Consider the following 27,013-nt stretch of genomic DNA (forward strand, 5'->3'; position numbering starts at 1 on the left):
TATCATCACTTTTTTTGGCTACTTGGTTTCTTACAAGTGTTTTACCTTCTTAATGTCTAATTTGGGAGTGGGGGGATGAAATGAAAGGGTAATCTCTCCTTAATTTAACCAAGGTTGAACTAAAATATGGATATCTGCAGCGCACCTGCTCTCCTCTGACAAACGGAGAGGGACTCAAACAGAATGGCAGGTTAAAGTATATTTCACAATTTCCTATCATGAAATCTAATTATTTTCTTTGGAAAGGTCAGAGAATATAACTTTTATTGAGAAATACATTGAGAATAGAAAAATTTTATTAACTCTAATTAATAAGCAACTTGAATACTTAAAATATTTAAACATTTAAAGATCATTCAAGAATTGCAGACTGCAGACTCGTCAATTACATCACAAAAACATTTCCTCTGCAATGTGGATAACAAATTGAACTCTTAAGTACCTTAGAGCCCATGTCTTCTCTTTCTTTTGTTATTTCTTTTTTCAACATCTCTTTCTCAAAGGTTCTTTTTTCTTGCTGAGATGCAAGTTCTTTCTCAAGTCGATCTGTCTGCCTCTCCAGCTCATTTTTCAACTGTTCGCATTGGATCAAAGCCTGCCAGAATAAGACACAGTGAAATGGAACCACAGAATTTAGAAGAAATATGGGGGAAATGAGACAATTGAGCTTTAATAAGATCTAAAATAGTTACAACTTAATGTAAAGTCAAAGAAAAGAATATTTTTATATTTGTTTGTCAGTACTACTTGGTGATTTAAATATTACATATATTCAAAAGTTACAGTTATTCACATATTTGTTTTCACAATTAAGGCTATATTAACTAATCAACTAAGAAAATCCAAGCAACAAACCATGATAAAGGCCACAGAGGAGTTTGAATTTTATAAAAGGGGATCAGAAAATGTTCTAGTATCTTCAATTATATATCATTTTTATACTATAAGAAATACATAAGTATCTACTTTAACTGATTTTTCATTTGACATGGTTAAAAATTATTTGCACTTTAAATGATAAATATCAAAATTTTAAGATGAGATGTGTTTGTCATTACATAAAGGCATCTATTATTTAACACACAGTTATCAAGTTAAGATTTGGTTCACTCTCCTTACACACATAGCTAAAGTAAAAATTAGGTAATAATCAAATTTTAGTGAGGAAAGACTCAAAACAGCATTTACTACCTAGTTTTATAAAATGAGAAGTCTCATTTCATTTTGGCAATTTAAAAGTTGGTAATTGTCCTTTAGACTAAATTTCGAGAATTTATACTAAATTCTGTTTCCAGAAATAAAGACTCTCTAATTTCCTTTTGGCTATATTCAGAATATCTTTATGTATAACACTCAATAATAAATTGAATTCAAACTCTCAAGCAAAAAAAAAAAAAAAACAATACAATTAAGGTGCTTGACTTATTAACAGAAAAATCTAAGTCTATTATGGTTTCTTAGTTTTATCCCATGTCTCCTCCCAATATCCTCCTCTCTCAACCTCTATGTTGTTCCCTTGAATTGAGAGAGAGAGAGAAACTGAAGCCTTATATGACTTATATACTGTATGCTTATAATTTGATAGTCACAGTTGTTGTTAATGGAGATGGAAGTAGTCTCAGTAAGCACTGCAAAGTGTTATGCATTGCTATGCTTCCCTCTGGTGAAAGCTATAGTAAATACAGACAATAAATACTTAGGATATGTGAATTTTCTTCCTTTTATCAAGAACTCATTAAACTCTAACTTCTTTCAAGCTCTTCTGGAAATGTTCTATACTCCTAGTCATAAAATATGAGGATAAAATGCAATTGTCTCAGGTTAATTGATAAGCAAATACAATGCCTAAAAAAAAATATTCTAGGGAGTTAGTCCCAAATCCAATTCTAGTTGAAAATGTTTGGAAGATAAAATTTTACATTAGATTTTAAAGGAAATGGAAAAGCATAATTTTTATATAATTTAAACCACTGGAGCTTGAAATATTATTAATTAGAGATTTTTATGCTTTGGAACACAATTGCTCTGGTGTAAAGTATTTTATAGGAACCTAATAAAAGCATTCATAAGGTTCACTGGCACACGACTATCATGAAAGAATAAAATGATTATAGAATATAAACTAGTATATCTAATCAGAAGGCTTTTCATTGAATAAGAACTCAGGAATCAACCTTAGTAGGTACAAGAACAGTGGAAGGAACTGCTGAAGATCAGGCTAACATGAAGAACAATGAAAGAGTCAATTCAAAGAATTTAATCAGTTCAGCAACAAGGAACAGTAAATGATCCTGACAGGTAAAAGGCCTAGTGCCAAAACGATATAAGCACAAGTGAGCCAAAATGATATAAGCACAAGTGAGAAGCTGTAAATCACATAAACAAAATATGTTGCTGAAGACTTGGTTTTGTGGATGGCCTTCTATGAGAAGTAGCTACCACTGAGAGGTGATGATGAGTATGAAAGCAGTAATGAAACACTGAATAAAAGTAGAAGGTTAAAAACTGGATATTGATCACTCTTGGTTTGTAACCAGTAATCCCATATAAAAATAGCTTTTAGTTTTACTGTTTTCATTTTAATATATATTCCTGGCCACAGTGAAGGAAATATTAACTAACACTTGGAATTAGAAAAGTTATTTAATCTTACAACAGACCTCATATACAAGATTTGGTTCTACTAAACAAATATGTATACATTCTTTCCATTAGGGCTTCCCGCAGTTGGTAAAGAATCTGCCTGCAATGCAGGAGACCCTGGTTCGATTCCTGGGTCGGGAAGATCCCCTGGAGAAGGGATAGTTACCCACTCCAGTGTTCTTGGGCTTCCCTTGTGGCTCAGCTGGTAAAGAATCTGCCTGCAATGTGGGAGACCTGGGTTGGATCTCTGGGTTGAGAAGATCCCCTGGAGAAGGGTAAGGCTACCCACTCCACTATTCTGGCCTGGAGAATTCCATGGACTCTATAGAGTCCATGGGGTTGCAAAGAGTCAGACACAATTGAGCGACTTTCACTTTCACTTTTTCTTTCCATTAAAGCTTTGTCTTTAAATTCTAAGATTCCTCTCCTATTTTTCAGAACCCCAGATGATTCAGTACTCCCTGATTATACTCTATATAACCATTTAGTAAAGGCATATAACTGAATCCTCAATGACTAAGTCAAGGAATGGCCACCTACAATTAACTGATAGATCTTCACAGGTGACCATGTTAATTTGGGATCTGCAGCGGTCATTTCTCCTAGTAGTCCCCAAGGTCGTGGCTCCTTCTTTTCCCTGAGCACAACCCCTTTCTTGGTGGAAATGGCTGTAGGTCTTGGGGAGTTGGGGACTTAGACAACCTTCTTCCTTTTCCCCCCTTGGTTTGAGGTATTCAAAATTCAAATAAAGGCTAATGCACCTTATTTCAGTTTTTGTTAAAAATGACCTAAAATGCAGTGACCTAGACGGGAAACCTGTGTGCATGCTAAGTCACTTCAGTCGTGTCTGACTCTGCGACCCCGTAGACTGTAGCCTGCCAGGCTCCTCTGTCCACGGGGAGTCTCCAGGCAAGACTACTGGAGTGGATACCATGCCCTCCTCCAGAGGATCTTCCAACCCAGGGATTGAACCTCCATCTTCTGAGGCTCCTGCATTGCAGGTGGATTCTTTACCACTGAGTCACTTCCTACCGGGGGAAGCCCTTTATATATATATAGACACAAACTCTGAGATAGTGAAGGACAGGGAAGTCTGGTGTGCTGCAGTCCATGGGGTTGCAAAGAATCTGACACAACTTAGCGACTAAACAACAACAACAATAACAAATATATAGACACACATACATCCTTTATTCACATTCTTTTCGGGCAAACTAGTCTGTGTCTGCGAGTCTATTTCTGTTTCATAGATAAGTTCATTTGTATCATGTTTTAGATTCCACATACAAGTGACATCATATGGTATTTGCCTTTTTTTAAACTTTTTATTTTGTATTGAGGTATAGCTGATTAACAATGTTCTAATAGCTTCAGGTGAACAGTGAAGGGACTCAGCCGTATATATTCACATGCCCATTCTCCCTCAAACTCCCCTCCCATCTAGGCTACCACATAACATTGAGCAGAGTTCCGTGGAACTCTGTTTGATATAATATTTACAAAATGTAATTGCTTCCACTTACTTAGCATGCAATATGCAAAATATAACACTAGATGGCAACAAATGTTAAGGAACTATAAGAACAAAGTAACCAGTTCATAATGCAGTAATAAAATAGTTGATTTTAAAATTAAAGTATATATGCTGTTTTGATTTTTACTCTCAAAAAGTAAAATTCCTAGTATGTTTTACTATATCTTGACGATAATTATTATACTTGCACTGCATTTTGTAAACTGCTTAGAAATCAATCCTGGCATAAATACTAACTCAGTGAAAAGCAGATTCACAATACACTATAGGCTTTCTAGTTATTAAGCACTGAAATATTAAATCATAAAAATTATTTATAAAAAATTCATACTAGTACTTAAAGTTAATAGCTAACTTTATTTCAATTCAGCAAACATTTATGGTACAATTAATATGTAAATAGCCATTGTGAAGAATACAGTGATAGATGTCACAGGCCTGGTTTTTAAGGTCTTTTCAGGGAGAGAACTATGTACACAGCCACAAAAATTATATACAGCTCATTAGGAATACAGAGAAGGAAGAGATTAATTCAAACAAGAAGGGGTTGGAAAAAACTTTTGGGAAGATTGCCACCTGAGATGACTCTCAGAGATTGAATAGGTATTTCACAGATGAATACAGTGCAGAAAAGTACAACATGAGTAAATTCATGGAAAGAGTTGATATAGGTCACATTGCAGAAATAGCACAAGTTATATGAAACGTGTAGTAAAAGATAAGGCTAGAAAAGTTAGAGTGGGACCACATTGTGAAAGATCTGGAAGGTTATGCTAAGGATTTGTCTTTTATTCTACTGCAAGGGGAGAGCTGCCCGAATAGGGAGATTTACAATTTAGGAAGACTTTGGCAGCAAAATGGAAGATATACTGGGGTTGAAAGAGACCTGAAAGAGACCAACAGAAGGTTATTCCAACAGGCCACATAGGCTGCATAAGAGTACGTGAAGACTTGAACCAGGGCAAAGGTACAGGAATGGAAGCTGCAGGGATAACTCAGTGAGGGTCTCTGAAGAGAAGCTGTGAGTTTGGTAACTGACTGGATATTGGGAGTGACAAATGGGGAGGAGCCAAGGTATTTTAAATGATCTAGGCCAGAACTGTTGGTAAGATGATAATACCATTATCTGAAAGAAGATAATATGGAAATTTGTAGAAAGAAAAGGAGTGACAGACGGTAAGGAGGAGAGAATTAACATTGGAGTTTCAGATGCTAATTGCATATCGTCCATATAAAGAGATCCAGTAGCAGCTAGAAATGTAGGTCTGGGGCACCGGGGAGCTGCTAGAGCTAAAGACACAATGTGGGAGTGTTCAGTGAGAGGAAGACACAAAGTCCTGGAAATTAGGGCAACATGGGTGGAAGTCTAGGAACAAAATGAGGAATGTCTGCATTCTAGGCTTCTGGAAAACAAGTTAAAAGGCATGTGGAAGAGTAGAGAAGAGCAATGCAAAGATGACCCACAGAATGAAATACCAAACTAATCAAGGAGAAAAGATGATGTTATACTAGGACAATTAATGGCTTCCTAGAGTTGAGTCAAATGAGGACTAAGATGAAGTCACTGGGTTTAGCAATCAGGAAGTGACTGGTGACCATAAAGTGACCAATTCAGTAGTATGAAATCAGACTACAATTTGTTGAAAGCTTGACTGCAATATGTTCAAAAGTGAATGGAAAGCTACAAAGGTAAAAACAATGGAGAAGGAAGGATGGAAGATATAAGAAAGATATGATAACAAATTGTTTAGGGTCCCTGAAACCTTGGGAGTAGAAGATATCAAGAACTGGGAGAGATTCATCTTGGAAAGTAAGAAGACCAGATAAGCAAGAAAAAAATGAGAAGACACATTTGCGGGATGATAACTTTTGAAGAGCCTCTTGTCAGTTGGTTGTGATCTCAGTTATAGGAGGTCAGCTATGAGAGTGAGGTGCTAAGTTGGGAAACTGAAGAAAGTAAAAATTGTTTGTTAAGTCAACAAATAGATCTTGGAAAAAAAAACCTTGCAATTAGTAATTGATTGGAAGCCAGGTATAAAAGAGAGGATGACATCCAGGTTTCCAATTAGGACAAGACAGTGGACAAAAGTGCCATTCAGTAGGTAAAGAACACAGCTATCTTGATGGAGTGAATATAAAGAGTTTAGCTTGAAATTGTAAAATTCACATCTAAATGGAAAGGGAAGAGGGCCAGCCTGGAGGTAATAGAGAAAATGAGGTATGAGAGGAGGTAGAAGGGGACACTGAATAGATTTAACTGAGATAGGAGGAAGAGAAAAGGCTCTGGTCAGAGAGATCAGTTTTAGAGTTTGAGATCTCATGGACACTTCAGTTCATGTGGGAGTTACTGCAGAACAGAAAAAAATCTTAGAGTTAAGGAAGACAAAGTGTGTTGGGACTAAGATGTTGCGTATGTTAATAGCATGGAAGTTGAAACCTTTCAGAATGATGAAAAGAGACAGAGTGGAGGATGCTATGAACTGAATGTTTGTGCTTTTCCAAAATTCATATGTTGAAACTTAACCCTAATATGATGAACTTAGATAGTGGGCCCCATGGGAGGTGATCAGGTCATGAAAGCAGAATCCTCATGAATGGGATTTAGTGCCCTTATAAAATAGATGCCAAAGAGTTCTCTTGCTCCTTCCACCATGTGAAGACATAGTGAGAAGACAGAAAGTGAGCTCTGACCAAACACCAAATCTGTTGGTGCCACGATCTTGAACTTCCAAAATTGTGAGAAATAAATGTTTGTTGTTTAAGCCACCATGTCTAAGGTATTTTCATTATGTTAGCCTGAAAGGACTTGGACAAGAGAAAAAAAGGGTCAGAGGCTAAAGTTGTTAAAAAGTGTCAAAGATCTTACAATTATTTTATAAATCCAAGTATAAAAGGGATGATTTTTTTAAAAATGTGTCAAATAGTATCTTCTAGATTGAGTGTTTAAGCCGATTAAAATTAGAGAGAGGAGAATCAATGATGATTTCAAAGAGAAGTGGTAACCTAATTTCAAAGAGGAATTAAGCAGGACTTCCTGGTAGTCTAGTAGATAAGACTCCACGGTCCCAATACAGGGGGCCTGGGTTTGATCCCTGGCCGGGGAACTAAGATTCCCACATACTGCAATTAAGTCTGCCTGCTGCAACTACCAAGCCCACCCAGTCTAGAGCTCACACACCACCACTAGAGAGGTCCATGAGCCACAATAAAGAGTCTGTTCACCACAGCAAGCACAAGCAAAAGAAGTTATATATATATATATATATATATATATATATATATATATATATATATATATGTAATAAAAGTAGAAAAAACCTATTTTTAAAAAAAGAGAAATAAGGAGTAGGTACCATAGAAAACTAAGATCATAGCATTTGGTCCTATCACTTCATGGGAAATAGATGGGGAAACAGTGGAAGCAGTGTCAGACTTTATTTTTTTGGGCTCCAAAATCACTGCAGATGGTGAGTGCAGCCATGAAATTAAAAGATGCTTACTCCTTGGAAGGAAAGTTATGACCAATCTAGATAGCATATTAAAAAGCAGAGACATTTTATGTTGCCAACAAAGGTCCATCTATCTAGTCAAGGCTATGGTTTTTCTAGTGGTCATATATGGATGTGAGAGTTGGACTGTGAAGAAAGCTGAGCGCCAAAGAATTGATGCTTTTGAACTGTGGTGTTGGAGAAGACTCTTGAGAGTCCCTTGGACTGCAAGGAGATCCAACCAGTCCATCCTAAAGGAGATCAGTCCTGGGTGTTCATTGGAAGGACTGATGCTGAAGCTGAAACTCCAATACTTTGGCCACCTCATGTGAAGAGTTGACTCATTGGAAAAGACCCTGATGCTGGGAGGGATTGGGGGCAGGAGGAGAAGGGGACGACAGAGGATGAGATGGCTGGATGGCATCACCAACTCAATGGACATGAGTTTGAGGAAACTCTGGGAGTTGGTGATGGACAGGGAGGCTGCGATTCATGGGGTTGCAAACAGTCAGACACGACTGAGCGACTGAACTGAACTGAACCATAACAAAGGCCTGGAAATGGCAGTATGGAGTGATGTGAATGCTAACCTCCTCCATCATAGCCAAATGAGATGAGATGAACAGCAAAGGGCTCCACTGGGAGTTTTGAGGGTCATAATACCAGCAAGGGGCAGATAGAGTTCATTACAAATGAAGAAGTAAGAGTGTTTGAAGAAACAATAAAGTATATTAGGGTATTTGGTCAGAATGAACATTACTTTCAAAAGGCACAGGGGCACTATGAAGGTCAAATGGTCTAGGAAGAGTTAATGATGAACTGGACAGAGAAAAATGGATAAGGCAATGACTGAGGAGAAGTTTAATATGAAGTTGATTAGCCCAATAAAATAGTGATGCTACTATATGGCTTAGACCAATGCCGTCTAAGAGCATTTGTTGTGATAATGGAAATGTCCTATATTACACTGACTAATGCAGTAATCACCAGCTACATGTGGCTACTAGGTACTTCAAGTGTGGCGAGTGTGTCTACAGAAAACACTCAGCAACTTTAATGGTTTAAGGTGTGGCCCCAAACAGCAATGAATCAACAGTAACCTCCTACTATTCAAAGTGCTTAGAACACTGCCTGATCACTGTGTTAACTATTACTGACATTATCATTACCATTAAATGTGTTTAACTTAAGCACACAATGGATACCAATTCACAGCTAAAGATGCTATTAAGTACATGTATATTATTATTGTGGTATATTTGAATGTTCTCAAAATTTCCCAGGGACAGAGAAAAAACATCTGTCTTCAGTCATATATGAACATACAAAGTGGGTCACTATGGGTGTTAATAGTTTCACTTAGCATTAAATTTATTGGCAAATGAAAAGGTTAAGCATCCAACTCTCTCAAAGTACCATATTACATTGTACTGTTCTTTCAATAGTGATATAGCAAGAGAATTTTCAGAGGAATAAGAATTGTCCAAAGAGCAAATTTGTTTAATTTAGAAATTCAACACTAACAAACTGGTTTCCACTTTGTGTGTTTGGAAAAAAGTTTAGTTATGGAGAATAACCAAATAAGTACTCAGAAAAGGAAAAAAAAAAAAAAAGGCAATTAAGGCATGCTTTCATTTTAATCTTATTAGACTTGCCTTAGTTTTTTCAAAACTGGCTTCCTCAGTCATTTTCACAGCTTGTTTCACCTGCTCATAAGCACTTGCTTCTCTTTGCTGCACCTCTGTCAAGCTGCTCCTCAAGGAAACTAGCGCAGACATTAAGTCATCTCTTTCTCTGTCAGCACAAAAAGAACATTGAAAACAAGAAATGATCAAATGGTCAAGTATTCATAAGGCAGGGAGAAAAAAGCATTGATATATATTAGAAGAAGAGCCAGGGCAGGTGAGCCCAGCACAAGTTCAAGCACACCCCAGAGAAACTCTGTCCTCACTTGGTGAGGGGCAGGCAGAATGGCCAGAAGAGCAGGGAGCATTCATGGCAGGACTGCATCCGTATGGGGCAATAACCTATTGTGGACAGGAATGGCACACTGAGGGCTGCAGAGGAAAGCCCAGAAAAGAGGAAGTTAGCTAAAAAACTAAGTTTAGGTGGCAGAAAAGGAGAAAAAACTAATAAAGTAGTAAAAGTGTGAAGGTCGCTCAGTTGTGTTAGACTGTGACACTATGGACTGGACGATACCTAGTCCATTGAATTCTCCAGGCCAGAATACTGGAGTGGGTAGCCTATCCCTTCTCCAGTGGATCTTCCCCACCCAGGAATTGAACTGGGGTCTCCTGCATTGCAGGTGGATTCTTTACCAACTGAACTATCAGGGAAGGTGGGAATTGTACCTCAAAGTAGAAGTAACCATGGTAAGAAGGGACTAGTGAGGTTTCATTACTAGAACGAACGTGTCTTTTTTTATTCTCATCTTCCTTCACAACCCTCTTTTGGACACTTCTTGGCTTCCCTGGTGGCTCAGATGGTAAAGCGTTTGCCTGCAATTCAGGAGACTCAGGTCCGATCCATGGGTTGGGAAGATTCCCTGGAGAAGGAAATGGCAACCCACTCCAGTATTCTTGCCTGGACAATTCCATGGTAGGAGGAGCCTGGTAGGTTCAGTCCACAGAGTCTCAAAGAGTCGGACATGACTAAGTGGCTTCACTTATGAAAGAAAAACTTTCACCTACTTATGAAAGTATTTCTTCTTTCAATGGGTAGTACTGTTGGATTACTCAAATGCCTTGATTACACATAATGCTCGTTATTTTACAAAACCTTACACCCCTAGGCTTGATCATTGCCTGGCTCTACCCCCTTCTCAGCAATTCTCATAGCTATGTCACTTCAGTCGTGTCCGACTCTGTGTGACCCCATAGACGGCAGTCCACCAGGCTCCGCCATCCCTGAGATTCTCTAGGCAAGAACACTGGAGTGGGCTGCCATTTCCTTCTCCAACGCATGAAAGTGAAAAGTGAAAGTGAAGCCGCTCAGTCGAGTCCGACTCTTGGCGGCCCCATGGACTGCAGCCCACCAGGCTCCTCCGTCCATGGGATTTTCCAGGCAAGAGTACTGGAGTGGGGTGCCATTGCCTTCTCTGATTCTCATAAAGCTAAGCTATTTCTTGGGGACAGAACTGAACTGAATGTCAAAATGCTTTGGCATGTAAAATGGCAGCAAGGTTCCAATCTCATGGATTAATTTAAGCAAATTCCACATAAAAGATTATCAGGATACTGGATAAAAATGATCAGTAGATCCCCCCAAAAGTGAGGTGGGAAACTCTCTATTAACACAAAACAAACAAACAAAAAAAGTAAGTTGGACTGTTATTTATGCTATTCCATGCTTTGTTAAAGAGCTCAAGTTTTAAACTGTGATTTCAAATTCAGTTGAAGTAACTGCTGTAGCTTCCTTTTCACTGCCAAGTTCTGAACTATTGCTAAACAGTCAACTGTGTAAACTATTAATAAAGAGTAAATTTTAAGGAGTCCTAACTTAAAAAATGAAATCTCTGAGTTTGAATTACTTTCAAAATTAACCAATATCTTGATTAAAAAATTTTCTTAAAAATAAAATAATTTAAACTATTTGTGGTATTTGGAAAACAGTCATATTTTTAAAAATATGTAATACTGAACAAAGTTACATTATTAACAGTTTCATAAAAGCTCTTTTTTTTTAAGCTCTTTTTGTTAAAAAAAAGAATACATTGCTGCAAGTATCATAAAATTTGTGGGAGCATAATGATCTTCATTTTAGAATTTCTGATTTATTTATTTTCTATTTATTTTCAATTGAGAAAAATAATTTTTTTTGCCTAAAGGAAATGAAAAAGGAGTGAATTATTTTGATCAAATATAATCAAACACAATAATTATGTGAAAAAGTAGAAGAATCAAAGCAAGATTATTCTGGTTGAGTAAAAAATATTAAGTAAAATGCAAACAAAATCAAATTCATACTTATTTGCATTTCAGAAAAGGTTCTAACATAAAAGAGACTAGCTTCATTGAGAATATGCAATCCAACTAGAACCTGTGTTTCTAAGTAGAAAAGAAAAATTCACTCTTAAGGATAACACGTCAACATCATATAGTTACCTTTCCTAAAGTTCTAGACCTACTAAAAAACCAAAATCACTATTCAATGATACTCTTACCTGTTCCTAATACTATACCACCATCAAACCTGAAGTTACAAATAAAAAGATTAACAAAAAACCTCAGAATATATATTAACAGACAGGCCACAATAGGATCAAGTTTCTAACAAATTTGCTTCTTACAGGAGACTTACACTTAATTTATTTAAACTATTTCTAGTATATACTCTTGGTGAGAGTAGTCTGTCACACAGTACATACTCAATGAAATAAATGACAAAAGAACAAATGAATGAATAATGACTTTGCTACAGGATTGCATCAAAGAGGTTAAGCAAAATTTTGCCCCAGTTCTAATATTTTACAGTTAAAAAAATTCTTTTTGGCTTCAAAGTGTAGGGAATCTTAGTTCCCCCACAAGGGATTGAATCCATGTTCCCTGGGGCGGGGGGAAACGTGGAGTCTTAACCACAGGACTACCAGGGAAGTCCCCTATGTCAAAATTTTAAAAGTCACTAGACTATTTAGAGCTGGAAACAAAAGAGTTTAATTGCTCTGGATCAAAAATTTTCAGAATATGAACTCACCAATTTCAGACTATTTAATGACAAAAAATCATCAAAGATAAACCCTCAAATACCATGGTGGCTCAGACAGTAAATAATCTGCTTGCAGTGCAGGAGAACCAGGTTCGATCCCTGGGTCAGGAAGATCTCCTGGAGAAGGAAATGGCACTTCAGTATTCATGCCTGGGAAATCCCCTGGACAGAGGCACCTGAAGGGCTGCACTCCATGGGGTCACAAAGAGTCAGAGACGACTGAGAAACTAACACGTGCACGCGCGCACACATACACACACACACACACACCGATGTTTTGTTAAGGTCACCATTCAACAGTGAATCTGTAAAAGGATTGTACTAAAAATTCGTGCAACCACTGGACTGACACACTCCAATTTTCTGTAGAAGAAATGTAATATATGCTTCAAGGTGGCCCTCAGACCATCTGAAAAGTTCAGGAGAGATACTTAAATCAAACATATGCTTACAGGTGCCACTAACAATTTTGGCAATTTAGGACTATCTAAATTTGGCAATTTAGGGCTTCCCTGATGGCTCAGATGGTAAAGAATTTGCCTGCAATGTGGGAGACCTGGGTTCAATCCCTGGATCTGGAAGACCCCCTGGAGAAGGGAATGCCTACCTGCTCCCAGTATTCTTGCCTGGATAATCCCATGGATGGAGGAGCCTGGCAGGCTATATACAGTCCATGGGGTTGAAAAGAGTTGGACATGACTGAGAGACTAACACACAGAACTGTCTACTCAGTCACTGCATTTTTGTTTTATTTGTTTTGTTTCAACTTAACCAGCCCACATACCAAATAGCAAGCACTTGAAAAAACAACTCTGGGTATGTTAGCCCTGTCCTCAATATAAGGCTTCCCATGGGGCTCACTAGGTAAAGAATCTGCCTGTAATGTACGAGATGCAGGAGAGGAAGATTTGATCCCTGGGGTGGGAAGATCCCCTGGAGAAGAGCATGGCAACTAGATCCAGTATTCTTGCCTGGAGAATTCCATGGACAGAGAAGACTAGCAGGCTACAGTCCATGGGGTTGCAAAGAGTTGGACTCGACTGAAGTGAATGAACATAGATGCAACATAAGGCCCTGCTTCCTGTCCCATTTCTATGTTCATCTGGCTGACACCTTCTTGAGTTTTTTCTCCTCTACTTCAGCCCCATGCTACCACTCATTATCTGTCCTTCAGAAACGGTCAGTTCTGGCTACCCTGATTAATACTCAGTCAGCTGCAGTGCTGCTCCTAGGCCACAGCGCCAGCCCAAAGCCAGGCCTGAGCAAGCCTCTTACAATGGGGAGCTGTACAAACTTACACGATACATCAATGTGACAGTGAGAAGGCAGTTCTCCAAATTACCATCTCCCACGGCAAAAGTTCTTTAACTGCTTAAAAACACCATGGGAATGTTTTGATGAGTGTGATCAAGGAGTTCTTCAACAAAGCAACCAATATAGCATTAATCCCGCAACATGCCATGATGCAGATGATAGAACAGCTGAGGCAGAAAATGAAGTAAGAAGCAGGGGTGTCAGTTCTAGGATGAACTAACAATCATGTAGTATTTAAGGAAACTAGTATTTAAGGAACCTAGAGCAACAATCGAGCAAAAAGGACTGAGAACATCTCTGAATAATCTTGGCCAATGTTTATAATAAGGAAAGAGAGAAGTTGGTCTGATACATACATGAGCTTCATCTTGAAATATGGAGTACTCCATATTTAATTCCTTCAATTTCTAAGCTATTCCACAGTTATTAGCAGTTTTAAGCTTTATTAAACATCACTGTTTTTTAAAAAAAGTCTAGAAGGCTGACTACAACATTCCTTTGTTCCTCATTTCTGGGAAGTTCCCACTACAGTCTTTCTTTTTCTTTTGGTTTTCTGTGTATGTGTGTAAGAGAGATGATGAATTCTCTTTTATTCTTAAGCAGTTAGTCTTAGTTTTTAAATTTTCTTTTGTAAAAACTGAAATACAGCTGCAAAGCAAGCTATACAGAAGATTGCCAATCATCCATTCCCAAATCACAAGCTGGACTGAAGTCCCAGGATAGTACAGTAGTAATCATTTCTGAAAAATGATTTTTTTTTTCAGTGCCTTGAAGGAAATGAGGTTCCTTCAAGGCACTGTGAAGTACAGATAGAAATTTAATACAAAGCAGTTCCATCTTGATTCCCACTTGAAAGTACTTTGATCATTAAGAAAGAAAGGTTACTGTTGCTCTTACCTACTTATGACATACTGAAGACTGAGTGAAAGGCAGAAATTAAGAAATACTATAAGGACTTCAAAGGGTTTCCCTGGTAGCTCAGACAGTAAAGCGTCTGCCTACAATGCAGGAGACCCAGGTTCAATCCCTGGGTCGGGAAGATCCCCTGGAGAAGGAAATGGCAACCCACTCCAGTATTCTTGCCTGGAAAATCCCATGGACTGAGGATCCTGGGAGGCTACAGTCCATGGGGTCACAAAGAGTCAGACACGACTGAGCAACTTCACTTCATAAGGACTTCAAGCTATCTTTTAAAATATATCCAATAAACTCAAAAGTTGTTAAATTTTCTCTCCAAAAAGTTTCAAGGGTCCTAATAAAACACCACAAACATGGGCAGTCTGGTCTCCAAGCTGTGCCTGACCCTCTCCTTTTCAGCCATCCAATGTTGTATCATGGGGGCTTCCCTGGTGGCTCAGAGAGTAAAGAGTCTGCCTGCAATGCAGGAGACCTGGGTTTGATCCCTGGGTCAGGAAGATCCCCTGGAGAAGGGAATGGCAATACACTCCAGTATTCTTGCCTGGAAAATTTCATGGACAGAGAAACCTGGCGGGCTACAGTCCATGGGGTCACTGAGAGTCGGACATGACTGAGCAACTAACACTTTCACTACTTTCACTAGTGTTGTGTCATATATATCATATATTACAAAAGCTAAAACATCAACAGAGTAGCTTAAAATTGGTACCACAATACTACATTTTTCAATAGAGACCAAGACACACTTTTAATTTATCATATTTGGGATACAACTTCAAAAATTTCACATTAGAGTCATGCAGGAAATACTACAGTACAGTTCATTGAGGGCTCAGGCTTCTTAATTATGCTTAAAACTAGAAATCAAACCTAAAAAGTTTTGGCCACTCTTCAAAGTCAGCGTAACATTCAATATTTAGCATTCTGCATTAGTAAATTGAAAGAAACTGAACACCAGCTTAGGCCATGGGAATAATACAAAGATTTTCATTGACAGTAAAAGTAGAAACCTTCCACAGTATACTGTTATTAAAGTAGAATATGAGTCAATGACATGCTGACAAAGCAGAAAACTGAACTGAAAAGGTTGACATTTATTTTAAGAGGCTAAGCACTGAAATTTAGGATAGAGACAAAGGAATATATAACTGGGCAAGAATTGAATTTCTAAATGACTGCCAGGCTTGGAATCAATGTAAACATTGCAGCTTCCTTTTAAGGCATTTTACTTATAACTCAGAAGGATAATATGAAATCAATATAATAGGAAAAGGAAACCCTGTTTTTTATTTGCTGACTGGTTTTGCCTGACTAGTTTATCTTAGAATATCCTCTTCATCTGCATAACTTTGAATATGCTTTTTCCATTTTAAAGTTAATCTTTCATTACATTCTTCTTATAATAAATTAATTACCAATATGGTTAAAATTGTTAATTAAAATTTCAATGTATTAAAAAGCAGAGACATCACTTTGCCAACAAAGTCTGTATAGTAAAGCTATGGCTTTTCCAGTAGTCATGTACACATGTGAGAGTTGGACCATAAAGAAGGCTGAGTGTCAAAGAATTGATGCTTCGAATTGTGGTGCTAGGGAAGACTCTGAAGAGTCCCTTGGACTGCAAAGAGATCAAACCAGTCAATCCTAAAGGAAATCAATCCTGAGTATTCATTGAAAGGACTAAAGCTGAAGCTCTGATACTTTGGCCACCTGATGCGAAGAGCTGACTCATTGGAAAATACCCTGATGCTGGGAAAGACTGAGGGCAGGAGGAGAAGAGGGTAGCAGAGGAAAAGATGGTTAGAAAGCATTACTGACTCAGTGGACATGAATCTGAGCACACTGTGGGAGATAGTGAAGGACAGCAGAGCCTGGCGTGCTACAGTCCGTGGGGTCAAAAGAGTCAGACACAATTTAGCAGCTGAACAGTGTTAGAGACGACTTAACAAACACTGTCAATTTCGATGCCTTCTTCCACTTCTCCAGTGGTAATCACTGTTAAATATTGTGATTATTCTTTTGCATCTTTTTCTACGCATGTATTCACCTGGTTGTGAGTGAGCCTCTAAAAAAATACAAATAGTTTCCTGCCAGGTATGTCTTTCTCATCCTTTTTCATTTGTTTCCTTCAATAACATATTTTGGAGCTTAGCTGAACATTAGTACATATAGATCTACTTCATTTTTTTTTTTTTTTACATAAAATTTCATACTTTATCTAAACTGAAGTCCAGTTATTCTTCTTTGAGGGATATTTAGGATATCCCTCAAAGGGATATTTACATCTAAAAGGAAAACCTATTGTTTTCTTCTATAGTTCTATATTCACAATACTTCTGCTACCAGGTCTGTAGGTTTTCCACACGTAGCAATTCTCTAATTCTGAGTGGCTACTAACTCAATTCTGATACTAACTGTCTGGAGTTGACACAAACCCCACAGGTTAAGGCTCAGTCCCATAAAACAATCTCAACTTTAGGTTCCAATTTTAAGTCCCAGGTACCTTATATCTCTTCTGACCAATTGACCAAAAACCATAGGTTTCCATGATCCTTTCCAGTGCAAAATAATTTGCTAGAACAGCTCACAGAACTCAGGAAAGTGTTTTCCTTACTATTGCTCCCTTATTATAAAAGATTCAACTCGTGAACAGATAAACAGAAGAGATCACTAGACAAAGGTATGTGGGAAGGTGTGTAGAGCTTCCACATCCTGTCTGGTGTCACATTCTAGTACTCAATGTGTTGACCAATCCAGAAGCACCCTAAACTCCATTGTTTAGAGTTTTTATTGAAGTTCCATAGGTATGATTGATTAAAGCATTGGCCACTGATGACTGGACTCCATCTCCAGCTCTCTCCCTTCCTAAAGGTTGGGAAGTAGAGACAAAAATTCCAATCTTCTAGTTACATGGATGGTTTCTGTGGCAACCAGCATTCCCATCCTTAGTCAAAAGTCACCTACTTAATATAAACTCATGGGCTTAATAACCTATTTCAGAAGCAGAGGACAAAACACAAATGTTAGTACAAAAAACATACTTATTGCTTTTTCCACTTAGAAAAATACAGAAGTTTTAGGAGTTCCATGCAAAGAATAGGAAATGAAGACAAAAATATGTATTTCTTATCAAATGACAATATCACAACAGCATTACAAATAATGCTGCAAATGAATTCCCTACAAATGCCCTATTATGGTATACATACATTCTCTAGTGTAGATTTTGAAACGTGTAATTTCACAATTTAAGTATTAATGAATAGTGCTAAATTACCCTCAAAAGTAGTGTCAATCTATAGTTCCACCAGCAGTGTATGAAAATACAGACTTATTCATGGCTTCATCAATTCTTGAGACCGCTAGTCTTTTTAAAATTTTCACCAGTTTGATAGTTGGCATTTTTAAACTGGTATTTCCTTGAATGAGGTTTTGTTGGTGGCTCAGCAGTAAAGAATTCACATGTAATACAGGAGATGCTGGTTTGATCCCTGTGTCAGGAAGATCCTCTGGAGAAGGAAATGGCAACCCATTCTAGTATTCTTGCCTGAAAAATCCCATGGACAAGGAGCCTGGTGGATTACAGTCCATGGGGTTGCAAAAGTTGGACACAACTTAGTGACCACCATTTTCTTGAATAATAACACCACCACCATTTTCTTGAATAATAACAGAATGAATAGCTTAAATGACAAAGTGACAACAAATAACAAATGTTGGCAAAGATGGAAGAAAAGGCAACTCTAGAGCACTGTTGGTGGAAATGTAAATTAGTAAGCTGTTAGGTAAAACAGCATGAAAGTTCCTCAAAAAATTAAAAGTATCAAAAGAACTACGGTACAAACCAGAAATCCCACTTCTTGGTAGTTTTCAGAAGAAAACAGAAACAGAAATCTAAAGGGATGTAGACGCCACTATGTCCACTGCAGCCTTATTTCCAATAGCCATTGTATTGAAGCAACATACAGGTCCATCAAAGAATGGAATAAAGAGGATGTGACATATGTGTATAAATACGCATGCATAAACAATGAAATATTACTCAGCTATACAATGGCTGAATGAAATGAAATGAAATCTTGCCATCTGCAACAATATGGATGGACTTAGAGGGTATTATGCTAAGTAAAATAAGTCAGACAATAAAATATGATTTCATTTATGTTTGGAAAATCTGAATAACAAAACAAATGAACTAATGTAACAGAACAGAAACAGAATCAGATACAAACAAGTGGTTGCCAGAGGGGAGGGTTTTGGGAAGATGAGTAAAATAGGTAAATGAGATTAAGATTATTTATTTTGTAACTTAAAACAAGTCAAAAGGATGAAATGTACAGCATGGGATATATAGTTAATAATACTGTGATAATTTTACATGGTGACAGGTATAACTAGACTTATTGTGGTGATCATTTTGTAATGTATAGAATTACCAAATCACCATGTTGTGCACCTGGGGCTAACATGGTATTGTGAGTCAATTACACTTCAATTAAAAAAAAGAATGAATACTTACTCATGCATTATCATCCTCTTTTATTGCTTACCAATTCCTATCCTATACATACTTTGCAACTGGGAAGTTTTTCTTTTCTGTTTTTTTTAAAAGAAATTATTTATACATTGTACCAAAAATTTTGTTATATAAAACATAAATATTTTCCTATCTTTTAGTTTAATTTGCAATATTGTATCAAAAGTAATTTTTTGTTTTAATGGAATCAGATGTAACATTTTATTTCCCCTTCTGACTTACTTTCCTCACCAAGCTCAGAACTTTATTAGCCCAAGTCCATAAAGATGTTTTTCTATATTTTCTCCTAATACTTTTGTAGTCTAGAACTCATATCTAGGTCTTTAAACCATCTTGAATTTACTTTTGTGAAGTATGATTTCATTCTTTTTTCAAATATAAACAAGCAAATTTTTAACTTCTCTGAGACTCAGTTTACTTAGTTGTAGAATGACAGCAATCTACTTACCTCATCGATACTTTACTAAGATTAAAAGACAATATGTTTTAAATTTCCTGGTATAATCCTTGGTATATTAGAAATGTTTATTATACATCAGTTGCATCTGAAAATATATTTAACATACATTTAATAAATTGTCATTACATGAAATAGTAGCATGCGTGATCGGTTGTGTCTAATTCTTTGCAATCCCGTGGACTGTAGCCTGCCAGGCTCCTTTGTCCATGGAATTTTCCAGGCAAGACTACTGGAGTGGGTTGCCACTTCCTTCTCTAAGGGATCTTTCTGACCCAAGGTTTGAACCTGCATCTCCTGCATTGGCAGGTGGATTCTTTACCACTAAGCCACCTGGGAAGCTGATATGTAATAAATATGAATAAGTTAATATTATATTTAATAATTAATATAATATTTAACAAAAAGCAAGGCCATCAGTGCAGATCATGGAAAGTACCAGTGGAGAAATTTAGTTTTTATATAACAACCAATAAGTTAGTTACATGTAGAAACCATGGCTATGGTTTTACTACTTCCAAGTATAGGAGGTACAGATGGGTTTTAATAGTTATAGAGAATTTATAATATGGCAGGAAATGTTTGAAGCAATATATAGGTATGCATTCAATGTTCCCTCAAAAATAACACTACTAGGCACTTTTACCTCCATTTTCAAGTGGGGGAACTGAGGCATGAGAGGATTGAACTCAGGTCTCCTGCACGCAGGTGGTCTCCTGCACTGCAGGCAGATTCTTTACCGACTGAGCCACCAGTGAAGTCCTAAACAAGGGAAGCTGGCAGTAGAACCAAAGTATGGATCCAGGCAGTTTGACTCGAAAGCTAACACTCAAGTCACAAGGCTAAGCTGCATCCATAATATCCCAGGAGGTGGTATTGAATATCATTCACCAAAACAAAGGAAGACTTCAAACTCAGGGAAGTAAATTCATTCATCCAAAGGCCAAAACTGACTTCAATGACCAAATCTTTTCAGTCTCGACACCAGTTCCAATTAGAGGATCTCTAATGTTAACAAAGTTATAACTAACCTAGAAAGCATATTAAAAAGCAGAGACACTACTTTGCCAACAAAGGTCTGTCTAGTCAAGGCTATGGTTTTTCCAGTGATCATGTATGGATGTGAGAGTTGGACTACTAAGAAAACTGAGCTCCAAAGAATTGATGCTTTTGAACTGTGGTGTTGGAGAAGACTCTTGAGAGTTCCTTGGACTGCAAGGAGAGCCAACCAGTCAATCCTAAGGGAAATCAGTACTGAATATTTATTGGAAGGACTGATGCTGAAGCTGAAACTCCAATACTTTGGCCACCTGATGCAAAGAACTGACTCATTGGAAAAGACCCTGATGCTGGGAAAGATTGAAGGTGGGAGGAGAAGGGGATGACCGAGGATGAAATGGTTGGATGGTATCACCAACTCAATGGACATGAGTTTGAGCAAACTCTGGGAGTAGGTGATGGACAGGGAAGCCTCGCGTGCTGCATTTGATGGGGATGCAAAGAGCTGGACACAACTGAGTGACTGAACTGAACAGGTGTTAACAATAAATGCCAAAATGTCTTGTCATATAAACAGCAAGTTACTGAGTGTCTGCTACAGACCAGGTACTCTTCTAGAAGCCAGGGATATAGAAATAAAATACAGTTGCTGCCTGCAAGTATACACAATATATTATAAAGTTACAGAAAGAAGGAGGCTAAGTCAATTGAGGACAAAATGGGGTAAGGCTGGTGAGTGAATACTTCTAAGAGGAAGTGATGTTTGGGCTATTTAAATGAACCCCAAAAGATAGTAAAAGGTGACCATGAGCACAGAGAAAAGCAGAGGGCATGTGAGAGAGAACACGCACTATAAATCATCACTGGATACTGTATTAAATAATAATCCTCAACTTCTACAGAATAAAATTTTCATAGGAAAAGGCTTCCTCTGGAATAGTGAAAACAAAACAAAAAAGATGTACTCAGAGAACTGTAATATTTCAGCCTAGATGAAAATTTTGACTCCATAAAAACTCACTTGTAATTTGTCCCTGATCAATCCTCAAATATTAACAAATGGGATACAGTGGATCCTTCTTCCAGTGTACTCATAATATTCTTCATGACAGGCACATATTAAAGACTTGATAAAAAAAAAAAAAAACTCACTTTATACTACAGCAGGGAAATCTGAAATAGGGCAAAATCAAGAGAATTCCTCTCAAACTGAGTGCTATTATGAATAGTGCTGGATCTTCCATTACAGAGTCATAGAAATGAACAGAATTATAAAGGCTATCTACTTCAATCCTCTCATTTCAAGATGAGACTGAAACCAACAAAGATAAAATCATTTGTCCAAAATGACTAGATTATACACAGTTGGCAGAACCTACATATTCTCTCTTTAAGAAAGCTACAACGAAGGGACCTTAGAAAATTCATTTTATTTGAAGCTTAACATTAATCAGATGTGATTTAGCATGGGGATAAAAAAACTATACTGCCCATTTAAAGATATGGGTTTCCATGTTACCAACAATCCCACATACAGAAGCATACTTACTTAGTCAGTCTTTCAATGGTTTGTATGTGAACATTATTATGGGTTTGGGAAAGAACAGCTTCATGCTGAGCACATTTCAAACAAAGACCACCAACACGGTTAGAAATATTAGCAGCAAGAAGTGACTCTTTATGCTTTAGTTGCTCTTTAAGATCTTCACAGTTTTTCTGATATTCAGCTAAGTCTTTCCTAAAAAGAAGAGAAAAAAGGTTTAGCAAGTGGACATAGCAGGGGAAGAAATTAGGATAAACTGAAAAGTAGCACTGATATATATACACTATCATGTGTAAAAAGAGGGGTGGGACTGGGGGCGGGGAGACTCAAGAGGAAGGGTGTATATATATATATATACACACACACACATATAAAATCATGAATGATTCACACTGTTGTGAGGCAGAAACCAATGCAACATAGTAAAGCAATTATCATCTGATTAAAGTTTTTTAATTAATTAATTTATTTATTTTACTGCAACATTGTATTGGTTTTGCCATACATTGACTAGAATCCACCATGGATGTACATGTCCAGGTAAAAGTATACTACTTTTAAATGTATCATCACAGTGATAACTACTATCATTTACTGGTATTTACCTTATTAGGTGCTTTTTATACAATACCTTATTAATTCTTACCACAACCCTGAGATGTAGATGTGATTATCCGAATTGACCCTTTGAATAAAGTGAGACTTGAAAATATTAAATTTAAAGTTGTTTTAAGATTTTAACACAGACTAGTGTGCCTCAGATACTGGCTCTCTTTTCAAGGGATCCCATCTCTTCCCAGAAATAAAACTCCAAATACAAATCCTAAATAGTTTCTCTCAATAAAGGGATAACACAATATCCTTAAATTGAGGGAAATATCCTATTTCAAGTGTTAACTCTTTAAAATTTATAAAGAGAACCTTAAAAGATTGCATAAAGGACATGGATTTTATGCATGAGTAATTTACTACTGCCCATTTTTCTTCAGTAAAAAAAATCAACTAACCACAAAATTCTACAAAGAACTGACAGTGGGCTACAGAAAGAAGTCAGAATTCGACAGACATAAGATTTCACAAGTAGCAGCTATTAGCTGGAAATATACAGCTTGATATTGAGGAATTGTGTGTGAGTGTTCTTCATTTGTTTGTTTGTTTTAATGGGATAGTTCCTGGATAAGGTTTTTCTCTATGTTGATCTGCTAAGGATTAAATGACCAGTATATGGATTGTATTTTCCTTCCCCTTCCCTAAAAAGCTTTGGTAATGTCAACTTAGGTCACTGAGCTTTATATATTGCATATATATATATATTGCACATATATATATATATTGCACACATATCCCTTTCATATTGTATTTTTTTTTAAAAGTCTTAACTTAAAGAAATTGTTCTTAAATTCTTAAGACTGCAGAAGGCAGGCACTTTATCTCTGGCTCAGATTACTCTCTATAGATAAATTCAGGGATCTATAGCCATCCTATTTTGTTCCCTGTCACAAAGGAGAAGCCAACAGTCAAGACACCTGGCTGTTACACACTTCGTCGACTCTTGGGATTTGGGGGGCTTTCAGACAGCCTGGAAGAAGTGGAAAAGATCTACAGGCTATCTAAGGGTTAAAAAAAAAGCAAATCTAATGACACTCTGAAGCAGAAAAAAAAGGAGCTGTTTATATCTTTTTCCCAAGATAATATCTACAACATAATGTTTCCTTTTAAGTATCATGTAGAAAAAGTCTGATGGTTGGATGGCATCACCAACTCAATGGACATGAGTTGGAGCAAACTCTGGGGCATGGTGAAGGACAGAGAAGCCTGGCACACTGCAGTCCATGGGGTCACAAAGAGTTGGACACAACTTAGTGACTGAACAACAACACAGTTTGACTTTTGAAAGCTTTGTAAAAAAAACCTCAGAAGTACATCCCAAAGTCAGAGAGTTCCCATTACTACTTCTGTCAGCTCCAAATTCAAAACACTCAAGTAGATTCAGTTACATGAAAAGGCAAACAGAAAATTAAAAAAATAGGTAACGTAAAACTAGAGTTTCCAAGAGCAGTGATTTTATTTCTTTCTTTAAGAAAATGTTTCTTTAAATAATCTTAAATTATGCTAAAAGAAAATGAGGAAACAGAAGAATGCAGGGAACAAAGTCTGGTCCATTGCAAGGTGATATTTTAATGCAACACAAGACTGCATAGTTGAATTGTGAATGGAACAAAATAAGTCATATTCCCATAAAATAATGAGCTAGAAATATATCACTAAATACTGAAGAACCAAAACGCAATAGAAATCAAACTATAGCAAAGCAAGAAAGCAAAAATCAGACCATCTTATGAAAGTTTAGATTTCTTCATGAAAAATTAAGAGTCTCTACAGAAATCCTCAACCTTATACAGCATGAAAGGCATCAGAATATATTAAAATAAACGAATAACTACATTTGTAGCAAAAAGCCATGAGTTCTGGCTCTTGGTAGTACTTTAGTTATCACTCTAGACAATAAATGGCCTGTTAAATTTTATGTTTTTTTAAAAATTTTATTTCAAAAATAAAATTTACTAAAATAAAATTATAAAAATATTTTAAAGGTTATTTCATTAGAAAAGATTTCATTACCACTGTTTCAATTAACCTTTAACTAAAAAACTTAATTCCTGTATCTTTTCCTACTCACAATATAGAACAAATCACTAATGGTTAATCTATAATATATAGGCTCTACTGGGATTTTTGAAAACATATCAAAAAGTACATGAAAATTTGTATATACTCAAATTTGCCAAGGATATAAAAACTCAAACTATTATACTACTGTTGCAATTTTAAAATTAGATGAAGACCTCCTACAGAAGAAAAAAAATATACTTGCTTGTAATTTGAAAATTACAGTGCTTTATTTACATTATTTTATTTTAAAAGCATAATTTCTATAAGAAGAGCTACTGATTCCTTATGAAAGAGCTACTGATTCTATATAAAAACATAATATTTTACAACTGATGAAGGGACAAAATTTATAATTTAGTTCACATTTCTTTAAACAGGATTTGAAAAAGGACCTCACAAATCCCTTTGGCCTTTACTAATCTGAGGAAATTTCATGTAGTGTATATAAAATAACATCAAGCAATTCCTATATTGACTAAAACTTAAATTTCAGTAAACATTCAAACATATTTTTAAGATCATTATGGTTTTGCCAATGACTTTAAGTAGATGATAATACTTTACCTCAAAAAAGTCAATTGAGATTCCAGGATTTCACTCTTTTCCTCATAAGTAAGTTTTAGTCTCTCCTTTAGAAAAGAAAAAAAAATGTACATTTTGTCCATGTCCTGTGTTTTAATTATTAATATTAAATCAGTTATTTTTTTTTACCCAGGAGGAAAATCAATGTGCCCTCTCTAGAATCACTTTCCCTTTTCCATTCCAAACACTCTATTTTTATTGAGTGAAAGCCTGTGAAGAACTACTGAGTCATAAAATGGTGATTACTAATAAAAAAGTGTTTTTTTTCAAAACTGCATACACCAGTTCTTATTTTTACAAGTATGACTGGGCAAAACCAATTATAGCCTATACAGTCCATGAGGGCAAGGATCAAATCTTCTTGGAATCTCCCATTGTGATTGCTGCATAGCTGACACACCAAAAAATATTAATATGTGTTAGATGAATGATAAAAGTTATAAATCACAGTATGATAGACCGAAGTGGTATATAATCTACAAGCCTTAGCTGATATCCAGTTGTTCTTTAATTCTAAGATAAAAACACTGCTACCTCCAAGAGCTTATATTCTAAGCAGAAATAGCAAGACAGATGAACAAATATAATTATATACAATTTACTCTAGTGAAAATGCAGAAGGTAAAATGAAATAGAAAAGGCAGGAACTTATAATTTAGCTGAAGAGAAGTAGAGAAGGCTTCATTTGAAAAGATGCTAAGACTTGGATAATTTCCAATAGAGCAAAAGGCACAGTGGCTGGAGAAAGTGTTTGCTATATATCTAGTCAATAAGTAGTTCAGTATCACTAGAATGTAGAATGCTAGATGGGAGAGTAGATAGAGATGAGCTGATTAGGTAAGGTGGTCAGTGAGAAGAATAAAAATATGAAGACTTTTATTTAGTACATATAACTAAATAAAAGCCTCTCCATAGCTGAGGCATTGGATGAATATTGAAATCTTTTTATCAGCATTGAATCTTATATTACACTGCTGCTGCTGCTAAGTCACTTCAGTCGTGTCCGACTCTGTGAGACCGCATAGACGGCAGCCTACCAGGCTCCGCTGTCCCTGGGATTCTCCAGGCAAGAACACTGGAGTGAGCTGCCATTTCTTTCTCCAACGCATGAAAGTGAAAAGTGAAAGTGAAGTCGCTCAGTCATGTCCGACTCTTCGCGACTCCATGGACAGCAGCCTACCAGGCTCTTCCGTCCATGGGATTTTCCAGGCAAGAGTACTGGAGTGGGGCGCCACTGCCTTCTCCGATATTACACTGAAGGATATGTAAAAGGGATCATCACAAATGAAGACATTGCAAATAAATAAGAGATAAGCTGAGGAACAAGAAGTAGCTACTTACAAACAGAAACAGACTCACAAACTTAGAGAATGAACTAATTTTTGCCATTAGGGGTAAGAACGGGGGGAAAGAGATAGTTACAGAGCTTGGATCGACATGTACACACTGTTATATTTACAATGGATAACCTACAAGGACCTACTGTGTAGCACAGGGAACTCTGCTCAGCATCATGTGGCCACCTGATGGGAGCAGAGTTTAAGGGAGAATGGATACATGTGTATGGATGGCTGAGTCCCTTTGCTGTACACCGTAAACTATCATAACATTGTTAATTGGT

General features: G+C 36.8%; 1 protein-coding gene across 10 annotated transcripts in view; it reads right to left on the reverse strand.

Annotated features, from left to right (window-relative positions):
* The window catches only part of SDCCAG8 (SHH signaling and ciliogenesis regulator SDCCAG8), a 245,892-nt gene that overhangs the window by 175,820 nt on the left and 43,059 nt on the right, over positions 1–27,013 (reverse strand). For 9 of the 10 annotated variants that reach the window (XM_061160253.1, XM_061160254.1, XM_061160249.1 and 6 more), the window contains 4 exons: positions 25,375–25,439; positions 22,144–22,332; positions 9,321–9,459; positions 443–595 (listed from right to left, as the gene is read on the reverse strand). In XM_061160253.1, the coding sequence (XP_061016236.1) occupies positions 443–595; positions 9,321–9,459; positions 22,144–22,332; positions 25,375–25,439 (546 nt within the window). Of the gene's footprint in view, positions 1–442; positions 596–9,320; positions 9,460–19,586; positions 19,681–22,143; positions 22,333–25,374; positions 25,440–27,013 lie in introns of those variants that run through there. The other variant, XM_061160255.1, reaches the window with a different exon arrangement.

The sequence above is a fragment of the Dama dama genome, chromosome 14 (assembly GCF_033118175.1).
Source record: "Dama dama isolate Ldn47 chromosome 14, ASM3311817v1, whole genome shotgun sequence".
Taxonomy (NCBI): domain Eukaryota; kingdom Metazoa; phylum Chordata; class Mammalia; order Artiodactyla; family Cervidae; genus Dama; species Dama dama.